General features: G+C 43.4%; 1 protein-coding gene across 1 annotated transcript; it reads left to right on the forward strand.

Annotated features, from left to right (window-relative positions):
* The first annotated feature begins 6,185 nt into the window (after positions 1 to 6,185).
* On the forward strand, positions 6,186 to 11,189 carry LOC129821739 (H/ACA ribonucleoprotein complex subunit 2-like protein). Its single transcript, XM_055879360.1, has 4 exons — positions 6,186 to 6,484; positions 6,753 to 6,822; positions 6,924 to 7,029; positions 10,248 to 11,189. Exons 1-4 carry the CDS (start codon positions 6,304 to 6,306, stop codon positions 10,371 to 10,373), a joined length of 483 nt encoding a protein of 160 aa, XP_055735335.1. The 5' UTR covers positions 6,186 to 6,303; the 3' UTR covers positions 10,374 to 11,189.
* The last annotated feature ends 1,207 nt before the right edge of the window (positions 11,190 to 12,396 follow it).

Here is a 12,396-nt window from a genome sequence, read left to right on the forward strand (position 1 = left end):
AGCCAGCAGGAGACGGAAGACCTTTACTCTCCCACTAGTGAGGTTTTGCAAAGGAAACAAACAGCTGATCACATTTTGTAAACCCTCTAGTCCTGTCCATGTAGATGTGCAGAGCGCTTACTGGGCACAACATATGCAACCGTTGATGTTCCAGTTCTAGTAATAGCGCTGTCTTAAATGAAAGCATTTTCAGAACCACCTGATCCAGGGGCTCAAAAGGCTGTTGGCATAGTGCATCCAAAACAACTGATAAGACCTGCGATGGGGCAAGCTGTTTGGACACTGAACGCAAACAATGTGCAACCTTCATAAAACGGGCGACAAGCGGGTGTTGCCCCACTGTCGTGCTCCCAAATCCCGCATGACAAGCCAAAATAGCTGCCAGATATACCTTAATAGTAGAAAAAGGCTTTCCTTTGTATAATAATGCCTGTAGAAATGACAGAGCACTATAATGGCACTATCTTTGATTTAGTGCACCATTTCTCAAACACGCCATTTACAATCTTAAAGGGACCTGATGGATGAGGCTCTAGCACTCTGAATAGTCAAAATTACATTTTAGGGAAGCCCGGCAGTGTTCAAATTGAACCGTTCACAGGCCCAGAGTGCCAACCGTTCTGGTGAGGATGGAAAATCTCCCTGCACAGTATGTCCCGACGCAGAGGGAGGGGCCACAGTTGACTGCAAAGTAGTTGCGTGATCTCCGCTAGCCAGTGTTTCTCTGGCCAATGTGGTGCTTTTAGTATGAGAGATAGACCCTTCTCCAGCACCCTGGATAGGGTGGGAGAAATCAGGGACAGTGTGGGGAAAGCATGCAGAAGGACGCGTGTCCACTCGTGCGCCAACGTGTCCACTCCCATCGGTGCATCCCAATCCCTCAGGGAAAAGAACGCGGGAGACTGGGTATTCTTCCTTGATGCATAAAGATCACTGCTGGAATGCCGAAGTGCATCCAAACCTGATTGGCTCCCTCTGGGTGGAGCTTCCACTCCCCATATAGGGGGTTCCCCCTGGAGAGTAAATCTGCCCCCAGATTTAGTACTCCCAGTACATGACCCTCCAGAAATGGGAAAAACTATTTTAATGCCAGGGTAACAGCAAGGAGTTCCAGGTAGTTTATGTGAGTAGAACTGAGATGGGGTCCCCACACTTTGTTGAGAGATGTGTCCGTCGTGACTACTTTTCTGGATAAAACAGTGCCTATTTGGGCACCCTGTGACAGAAACGTCTGGTTTCTCCAGGAGTGCAGTGCTACTGTGTAGTCTATGGAGACCTGTACACGGTGATGTTTGTGACGTAATGGGCTCAGACCTAGAGAAGAGGGGATGACTACTAACCTGGGATGACTACTAAAGCCGCTGCCATCAAACCTAGCAGCCTCAGGCATGTTTTGAAAGAGACCAGGTTCCCTCTGCGAAATAGTGCTAGGCAATTCTTTCACTGAAAGGCGAGCTTTGAATGATACCGAATCTAGGGTTTAAGCCTAGGAAAGAGATTGTCTGCGTGGGAATCAGAACGCTCTTTACCGTGTTTATTCTGAAACCTCAAAATGTCAGGTGTTCCAAGAGCAGCTGATTGTGTTCTAAGACATCTTGTCTCGATTTAGCGCACAGCAGCCAACCTTCTATGTATGTCATCAGCTGAATGCCCCTTTCTCTGAGTGGGGCTATGGCGGCCTCGGTACACTTCGTAAAAACCAGAGGTGACAATGAGAGGCCGAAAGGGAGGACCAGAAATTCTGAGATAATGCCTAGAAAAGCAAATCTGAGAAATTTCCTCTGAGGAGGATATATTGAGATGTGAAAGTAAGTGTCCTTCAGGTTGACGGACAAGAACCCAATCTTCTGGGCGCACAGAATGTAGCAGAGCAGTGTGTGTCAACATTCTGAACGTGTACTTTCTCGTGTGCCTGTTCAAAGCACGTAGATCTAGGATCGGGCCTATGCCGTCCGCCTTTTTTGGGAACTAGGAAATATCTTGAGTAAAAACCGCTGTGGCATTGCTGGGGAGGAACAATTCTTATTGCCCTTTTCCCAATTAGCGATGTGATTTCCTCCTTGAGGACACGCGCTGATTCCCCCTGAGCCTGAGTGTGTATGATTTCCTGAGCCTGAGTGTGTGTGATTCCCTTGAATCAAGGCGAGGTGACAGCGAATTGTAGTCTGTATCCCTTGTCTATCGTGCCCTGTACCCAGTTTGAAACTGCGCATGCCCGACAGTTCTCTCTCCGAGAGAGGGCTGATGGGAATTCCCCCCACAGACGAAGCAGCAGCACCCTCCGTTGGGGGGAGGGTGTACAACAGTCCATGACGCACTGCACATGCTCGCCTGGCCCGCACCGGGAGAGCTCTTATGTGGCCTATCATCACAGAAGGAGCGATAGCTCCCTCAGGTGGCGTTATAGGGAGGCACCCTGTTTGTTTTGATTTTATGAGAAACATACTGTCTGACGGTGTCCTTGGCCTGAAGCCTGGTTGCGATAGTGTAAACATTTTTAATGTGAACTGACATTGTGGAGTGTTTATGAGACAAGAGGGTGGCCTTGTAGGTGCATCCACCTGAACATTGTCTCTTCTCCTCTTTGGGCTGTGTTCTGTTGCCACCGTCTTGGGCCTAGCATGCCGGAAATAACACTGAGGTCCCTGGGAACTTGCACCCTGGAACAAGCTCAGGATTGGCGGAGGAGATAGAACCGCACTTAGGGGAGGCCGTTCTCGACTCTCTGGTGATGGGGACACCGCTAGGCCATCCACTTCTTCCTTCTTACCCCCTGGGTGGGGTTAGGGGCCGGTCGGCTCCTTGGTGCTGTGGTGGAAATTCAACACCAGGGACACCTTAAGCCAATCTTAAAACGAATCACTCTTTACTTTCAGCAAGCTGGAGAGGTTCCAACAAGCTTAATGCATCATTGTACACATGTCAATCCGGAGCTCTCCTGGAGCCGTCCCAGCATTTGTCTTATACAATATATGTGTGATGTAGAAGTCCGTCACTGGACTCGGGCAGCATTTGGTACTTTAACGCACGCACACATTCATCACTCCTCCCTGCTCCGTTATAAGATAAGTTAACAATGTGGGTTGACACACAAGTTAACTTCTCTGTCTTAGTACATACATGTCACACTTATGTCAGTGTTCATATTTAATATAAGCAATATTTATTATACTTATCGATATTGTGGATGAGCGCTTTGTTTGTTTGTTCTGTTCCTCTCTCTCTCCATCTCTGTAGCTTCCGGGTATGCTGGATAAGGACTCGAGCTAAGGGAATGGGCTGACTTTGTAGTGCCTGTCACGAATGGCTCATTAATGTAAATGGGCTTATTGAAAGACACTGTCAGTAGTGATGTAATTTGGTAAATGTTATATTGGGATATTGTTTCATAAAAAACGTGTTGCAATGTATATACTTTAGTATGTTTAGTTAAATGTAAAATGTAGATTTGTATAGGTAATTGCCTAATTAATTTGTGTTAATTGTTCTGAGGGGAGGGGCTAGCCCTACAAAAGGAGCCTCTCTTTCAGTTCATAGAGAGGCATTTTGGATTGAACTGTGGATGGGGCAGCATTGTTTTTAGCTGGCCCATAAGGTATATGTTTGATGGCAGTACTGTTGTTTTTGTTCCGGAATCACTTTGTAATTGAACACCTTTGCACAGAAGAACTTTTGCGGCTCCGCCATATGTTTTATTTTGATAGAGGTGAGGTTTTCCAGTTTAGCCTTCTGGCCTACTCTACGTGACAATACGTCTATACACAGACAAGTTATATTTGCATGATTTAGCATAGTTAATTCATCACTACCGGTGGCTCGCATGTGTGACTGACCAATACCTCACGAGGCTCTCTCTCTCTCTCCAAGTTGAGACCTTGAAACTGAGATACCTCGGTTGTTCCCATATCAATATTCTGGGTGTACTGCCAAGTTGTGGATCAGTGATAGTGAGGATTCCTCCATACACGATCAGTCAATCACCTGCATGAACCCATCTAATTAGTAATTGGAAAGTAGCATTGATTTGATGCATAAACATAACATTTCTCTCACAGTGACATGGGTGGGAAGGGAGGCTTCTTTTCGGCGGTGGGACCGAAAAGGCCTTTAGGGTCTACTGGAGCATCCAGGACCTTCAGCTTCTCACTAGCAGACACCGTGGATTGATTGAGCCACCGCGCCCTCTCCTGGGATATCATGAACCCTATCGCTCTTCCTGACGCCTGGACGGCGGTTTTAAGCAGACGCAGGTTGAGGTCTGTGGCAATGCAGATCTCGTCCCATAAACCCGGCTCCAGTGTGACCGCTATCTCCTCCTGTAGCTCAGCTTGGTATGCCGAGACCATGGAGGTGGTGCTGAGAGCCCTCCCAGCTGTGGCGACCGACCTGTAGACCTTCTCTGTCGCGGAGGACTGTAAAGCCCTCGTACTTGGTTGGTAAGGTGGGTCCAGTCGAGGTCATGTAGGACTTCTGGCTGGGGTGTAGATGGGGAAAGCACCAGTGATTTGATTTGGAGGGGGGCATGTGGGCAACCCCAATCCCTTCCATGTCAACGCAGTCCAACACTAACCCACCTTGGACAGGGTTCTTGGAGGAGAAAAGTGTACTCCAGGTATGGGTAACCACCTCCAGGCATTCTGGAATGACTGGTAGTAATTGCTTGGCCACCCGTTTGGCTTTGGGTAGCCTCTTACCCTCATAGCGGGACTTGGTGGTCTATGCTACTGCATTGGGCCAGGGAATCACCTGTTTATCCACAGCGCATTTGTACACGTTCTGCAGGTTCACACAGAGAGCTGGTGGGGGTGGCGCACCACCTGCGTGTCCGGTTTCAGAATCCTCGGCAGGAGGATTGGTGGCCTGGCCTGAGGGGATGAAGGAGTCTTCATCTCCATCAGATGATTCTGAAAGGTGGCGTTCAGAAAATCCTATGGGGTCGTTGTCTCCAGTCAGGAAGCCAGGCAGGGAGGTTGCGAGGTTGTTACTGGAGTCCTACAACAGCGGAGCAATGGCACCGAGCTGGTTGCTCCAGGATTCCCCGTGGGGATATCCATGGACTCTGAGTCATCATCAGAGGCCCCTTTTTAGGTTCCTGTTGACTCAGGCTAGCCTGTGACGGAGGCTCTTTACAGTGAAAAGGTCACAGTGTGGACAGGAGGCGGGGGAAGCTAATGCTTCCTGGACATGTTGCAGCCCAAGGCAAGCGGAGCACACCAAGTGGGTGTCCTTGGCCGATATCTTGCTTCCACAGGAGCATATTCGTTCTCCTCGTTTGGGGTGGGAATGCTTTTGTCGCCATAGCTGGGATGATTTGTTTTTAGCTGTCAGAAGAAAACTATCTTAGTAGGCTAGTCACATAGCTAGTGATTAGTGGGTTATCTCCAACGGTGGAACTTGTGTGATGGCCGAATACCGTTTCCCGAAAATACAGATTAGAAAAGATAGCTTGGTGTAGCTAGTAAAAACGTCTCTTGTCGAAGTAAAACTCACAAAAGCTAGCTAGTGTGGTGGCTAGCTTGCTAACGACTAGTCACTGTTTGGATACAGCTAACTTGGTTGTGAATGTGTTACAGCTGTACACCTTGCCTCCCTCAAATAATTTTCCTCTAACAAAGGTGAAGGAAAATGAAAATATCCACCTCCACACAGTCCTGAGAATAGCCCACAGCGAGCGAGTTGTAAGCTCACGCCTTTGGACAGTTTAGCTACTTCTGGAAAATGCAGTTGTGTTGAGGGAAGCTTTCTGATGAAAAGCGAGAAGACGTGTTTGAATGACTCAGAGATGCTGCGTCAAACCTTTTATAGGGTAGGAGGGACACCCTTCCCCGACGCACACGTCTCGACATCCAGACAATTATGGCTTGCGTAGTGTAATAAAGGCTTCTGACTAATACGTTAGGGGCATATCCCATAAGTGAAATACCAAAACGAATACTTGAAAGAGAACCTACATGGGGTACTGGCATTAGAAGATATCCCATCCCCCACTTGGCTTTTTTGTTTTTAACTAAATAAATAGGATGTTTTTATTGTTGTTGGTAGTCTGAATATACAGTATTTTTTTCCCCCACCTACACAATGTTCCCGTTTTGTGGGATCTTTTTGTTTTCCTCCCGCACAGTAGGTGGCGGCAATACATCTTTGTGGGTGTAGTCTGCCAAAAAAAATACATGCGTGTCGGAAACACGTCGCAACTACCGGAAACCCTTTTAGGCAGCACGTGTGTAGCTTTTTTCCCCTTGCAAAGCACGCTGCAAACAGCAAGCACACGTTTTGTTAAATATTATTTGTTTAATCAAAAACATGACAAAGGTAAAGAAGGAAAAGGGCATCAAGGAGGAGGCTGGAGCGACGGAGACCGGAGGGACGGAGACTGGAGTGACAGAGAAATCGTATCAAGAGTTGATCGCAAACATCAACCCAATCGCGAATCCACTGGCCACCAAGAAGCTAAGCAAGAAGCTTTACAAATGTGTAAAAAAGGGTAATTTAACCAGTCTTATTAGCTTCATGTACCTACTACCAGAAACATGCTAAGATATTACATGGATTTGCTAGCAATATACAGTCAGGTAGGTTAACTAGCCAAGTGGTGTAACTTGGTAAATAGGTAAACAGTGAAAGTTATCTAGCATGCTACGTTAGCACTGTCCTAGCTAGCGATTTGGCAACTGAAATGTTTGTTGCCACACACTGTCAACCAACAAGACTAGCAGGTTTCTTATTTCCAACGCTCTTCTGTCCATTTTCAGCATCCAAGCTCAAACAAATTCGCAGAGGAGTGAAAGAAGTCCAGAAGTTTATCAACAAAGGAGAAACTGGGTAAGCTTTGTTCTCAGTGTGCTAATGTTAGCTGCGTGGTGCATTATCCCCTGTTCGGGTGTATCAGCCAGATAACTAATATATTCAAACTTATTTTGCAGCATTGTGGTGTTGGCTGGGGATACTCTTCCAATCGATGTTTACTGCCATCTACCAGTCATGTGTGAGGACAGGAGTTTGCCATATGCCTACATTCCCTCAAAAGTGGTGAGTAACCATTTTACCTATACATCTTGGAGGAAAATGTAAACCATATAATGTAAACTCGTACATCGCCTTGGTCTGTACAATTGCCCTTATTTTAGCGTCCCAAAAACGTAATACTTCCAGATCAACTGTAATGTCAATACCATTGTAAAGCACAATTTCTCCCCTTTCCAACATTATCAATTACATGACCTAAATGCTGCCCGTTTCTGCATAATTCAAGCAGGCAATGAGCCCCGTCAGGTCTTTTTAAAAATGGCGGGTGGGGGAGCGAAACTAATGCGTGATAGTGAGAAGGAGATGTTGTGGGAAAATAGCCTTTTTTCACTTGATCTGTCCAACTTATCACCTTATCGCCTCTAAAATGTAAATAAAACACTATAAAGAGTTTATATAATGTGTCATTACATACCTATTTGAAGGTTTGTGTCGAATTTGAATTGGGTTTTTAGGGCAGTGCTAAAGTGATCTTAGAAGTAAACAGCGGCTTTGAGAATGATGATCGCATGCAATGATGACGCAAAAAATGACTAGGTATCCCCCCTTACCCCCGTCACTGTGAATTTCTTGTTTTTAAACGATGAAAGAAGTGCTACACCTGGTGGAGAGAGATTGTAAGACAGAAATAGTTGCTGTATGTTACGACATGACACGTCACGGTGTAACGGAGGGTCTGTTTTTTCAACTGTTCTCCAATACTATAGAGCCATTACCATGTCAATCAATGCTTGAATAGAAACCTGGTTCATACCCCCGATTTTGAAGTCAACACAGTCGCTAGAGTCCCATTAGTTTTCTTTGTAGCCTCGTTTGAATGTTGCGGTTGCGCACATTTGTACGGAATGGGGTGATTTTACGTTACAGGTAATTGCCGAAATAAAGGAAATACCAGCATAGTGTCTTAATAGGGTGTTGGGCCACAAGCTGTCAGAACTGCATCTTGGCATAGATTCTACAAGTGTCTAGAACTATTGGAGATGCAACGCCATTATTTGGTGTTTTCTTGCTGGGGGTGGAAAACACCCTGTCAGGTGCTGATCCAGAATCTGCATGGCTGGTTAATTAGGGCAGATTTGAAGTTTTCATAACAATCGATAATCATCATTTTTGGATGCTGATTATGGCCAATTACGTTGCATTCCACGAGAACTGCGTCGCAGGCTGACCACCTGTTACGCGAGTGCAGCAAGGAGCCAAGGTAAGTTGCTAGCTAGCATTAAACTTATCTTATAAAAATCAATCTTAAGATAATCACTTGTTAACTACACATGGTTGATGATATTACTAGGTTAACTAGCTTGTCCTGTGTTGCAAATAATCACTGCGGTGCCTGTTAATTTATCATCAAAATCACAGCCTACTTCGTTTTAACAAAAGCGCATTTGCGAAAAAAGCACCATCGTTGCACGAATGTACCTAACCATAAACATCAATGCCTTTCTTAAAATCAATACACAGAAGTATATTTTTTTTTATACCTGCATATTTAGTTAAAATAAAATCATGTTAGCAGGCAATATTAAATAGGGAAAATGTGTCACGTCTTTTGCGTTCATTGCACGCAGAGTCAGGGTATATGCAACAGTTTGGGCCGTCTGGCTCGTTGCGAACTAATTTGCAAGATTTTTACATAATTATAACATTGATGGTTGTGTAATGTAATGGCAATATTTAGACTTAGGGTTGCCACCCGTTCGATAAAATACGGAATGGTTCCGTATTTCACTGAAAGAATAAAAGTTTTGTTTTTTCGAAATGATTGTTTCTGGATTTGACCATATTAATAACCAAAGGCTCGTATTTCTGTTTATTATAATTAAGTCTATGATTTGATTGGGTGGTGGTAGGCAGCAGCAGGCTCATTAGCATTCATTCAAACTTTACTGTGTTTGCCAGCAGCTCTTAGCAATGCTTGACTCACGGCGCTGTTTATGACTTCAAGCCTATCAACTCCTGAGATTAGGCTGGCAATACTAAAGTGCCTATAAGAACATCCAATAGTCAAAGGTATTTGAAATACAAATGGTATAGAGAGAAATAGTCGACGCGTCATGACTCCTACAATAACTACAACCTAAAACTTCTTAACTGGGAATCTTGAAGCACTGGGTATATTGAACCATCAGCATTCATATGTTCTGAGCAAGGAAGTTAAACATTAGCTTTTTTACATGGCACATATTGCACTTTTACTTCTCCAACACTGTTTTTGCATTATTTAAACCAATTGAACATGTTTCATTATTTATTTGACACTAAATATATTTTATTTATGTACACTGCTCAAAACAATAAAGGGAACACTTAAACAACACAATGTAACTCCAAGTCAATCACACTTCTGTGAAATCAAACTGTCCACTTAGGAAGCAACACTGATTGACAATAAATTTCACATGCTGTTGTGCAAATGGAATAGACAAAAGGTGGAAATTATAGGCAATTAGCAAGACACCCCCAAAAAAGGAGTGATTCTGCAGTTGGTGACCACAGACCACTTCTCAGTTCCTATGCTTCCTGGCTGATGTTTTGGTCACTTTTGAATGCTGGCGGTGCTCTCACTCTAGTGGTAGCATGAGACGGAGTCTACAACCCACACAAGTGGCTCAGGTAGTGCAGTTCATCCAGGATGGCACATCAATGCGAGCTGTGGCAAAAAGGTTTGCTGTGTCTGTTAAGTTATTAAGTTAAAATGTGTGTTCATTTTTCATTCAGTATTGTTGTAATTGTCATTATTACAAATATATCTTCTATCTTTATTCTGGTCCTCCAATAATCTGTATCGGCGTTAAAAATCTTAATCGGTCGACCTCTACTTTAAACCCCCTATGCTCTTTTGAGACCCCTCTTTCAAAGTCAGATCTCTTCTAGCCATGGTAGCCAAAGCAATGGACACCTGGGCATTTTTATACATGACCTTTAAGTATTATTTGGATGTTAGTTGCTTCATTAACTCAGGAACCACACCTGTATGGACGCACCTGCTTTCTAAATACTTTGTATCCCTCATTTACTCAAGTGTTTCCCTTATATTATATTTTATATTACATACTTTATATTGACAGATACCTATAGCTTATTATGAATTGCTGCCCTATGTTAGTTTTCCAGCAGTAAATCACATACCGTCCCATTTGTTCAGGGGTTTCATGTCTAGTCCAACTAAACATGTGGTGATGTGAATGATTGCCTTATAACCCTGCTATTTGTCTCCTCAGGACCTTGGTTCGTCTGCTGGCTCAAAGCGGCCCACCTGCGTCATCATGATCAAATCTCACGAGGACTATAAGGAGGCCTATGATGAGTGTTTCGATGAGGTTTCTTCCCTGCCTAAACCCCTCTGAATCATGTCACTGGCTGGTGGACTCAGATGGACAGGCAAACCCCTATGGTATCTGAGAATGTCTGGCTGTAGGCAGAATTAACGAGGGAGTGAAATGGACTTTCACAATTGTGCCAAGCTACAGGGTGTTGTAGTATATCTCGCTGTGTACATTGAACCGGGAATATCATACACTAGCAGTGATCCCCATAAAATGTCAACAAGGCATAAAGTAGATGACACCCCCATATTTGGGTGTTAAGTATGTGCTGTCTTAACTCTAGCTGGACATAACTATTTTCCTCATTCTGTGGGATCCATGCATTGTCTAGTGTGTAACTGGTGTGTGATTTAAATGTCGCCGCTACTATGACTTGCATTGCTTTAAAACATACATTTGTCATTTTAAATATGAAAAGAAGTCTGCACCGGCTTGATTCTACAATACTATATTGTGACCAGCCTCTTTGTGTTTGAATCGTCAAGATTAGGTTACAGATAATATGCTGAGATTATCTTGTGTGTACTTTTTTGTTCGCTTGAACAGCCAGTTCTAATTGAGTGGCCATATGGGACTACAGGATGCCTGCTCAGTTAAACATGAAATCATTTCTTGTGATCCCATTCTCATTGCAGTTGTAAACTACTGTGTCATAACTCCCTACTTTGAAATTTGGTAGGTAAAGTTTGATTCATTGTTTGTTTTAGATGTGTTTTTTTACAGGCATATGGACATTTTCCTTTGCATAAAGGTTATTTTGATTCTGTTTTGAGGAAGGTAAATTGGTATGTAATGCAATGCTGTATTGATGCAATAAATACTTGTTTCTTTTGTAAATCTCGATGCAAAGTCTGCTTTACTTTTGATGGGGGAATACGTTTACATCGTGAATCCAATGATTGTGACTAAGAAAATGAATGATGTAAATGTTTGACAAAAGCCTAAGTGGGCGTTTGAGATTTCCAACCATATTGGTCTTTCAATAATGGCACATTAAGCTAGTAGGGCATGTTTGTTTGTCTGCTGTTCCCTGCTACCAATCACATTTTCAGATGTTTTTTTGTCTTAAACTTAGACTAGCATTTCTAAACAAATGCTCTCTTATCTGTAAACATTGAGCTGAATATAGCTCAATAATTAAATATTTTTTTGCATGTATCACCCTTACTATTGGAGCAGGTTGTGGGAGAAATTATCCGATGATACTGAGTGATACCATACCATCACTGTCAAGGATGCAATTACAACAACCACAAGGTGGCAGTAGTCATATTTCAATGTAGACATTCCTTTAGGTGTCAGCTTAGTCGGGTTTCACCTGCGGTTATTTGGTCTTTCAGTTTAAAATCCATGAATTTGTTAACTTTACATTTAAAGTATGGCTTTCATAATGTGATGGCGCTTGGGTTCTGAGCTTCAAAATATTTCACAATGTTATGTCCACTTTCCCTCACTCAGTAAACCATTGTATGAGGTGAATCAGGGTAGTGCTGCTCTGTATTTGGTGAGGAAACATTGCATGTGTGGGCTGTTGAAAGTGATCACTGTGTACCCCTCTGCTCAGTCCCCACCGGGCCAAGCTTTATGTTGCTTGTTTTGTCTGTTTCGACAGTTGAATTCTTTTCCACAAATCGTGTATAAAAGCAGAGAGAGATTTCAGTCCATCAGGGCACCACATCCAAGAAGGAACTTGAGCTGAAGATAACATCTACTACTTTCCAGATGTATTTCTTGGAAAATATGGAATGACAAAGATGGAGATAATCATTTCCATTTTGTCTGCTCTCTTCCCCAATCTGGTGGATATCTATGGATATTATTTAGCTTTGAATTTATATATTTTATTTGAGACCGCCTAAATTGGTGGTGTCTGAACAAACAACTTCAAGGACAGAGAGTTCATTAGATATTTTTACCAATATACAAAAACAATTCTTAGGTAAGATTTAACGTGCTCTCATAGTACTAGTCAGGGTTTATTTCTATCATACTAACAGATTTGGTTGTAAGGGCCTTATCTCGGCTGTTTCATTAAAGAGAAGTG

Source organism: Salvelinus fontinalis, chromosome 2 (genome assembly GCF_029448725.1).
Source record: "Salvelinus fontinalis isolate EN_2023a chromosome 2, ASM2944872v1, whole genome shotgun sequence".
NCBI classification, from domain to species: domain Eukaryota; kingdom Metazoa; phylum Chordata; class Actinopteri; order Salmoniformes; family Salmonidae; genus Salvelinus; species Salvelinus fontinalis.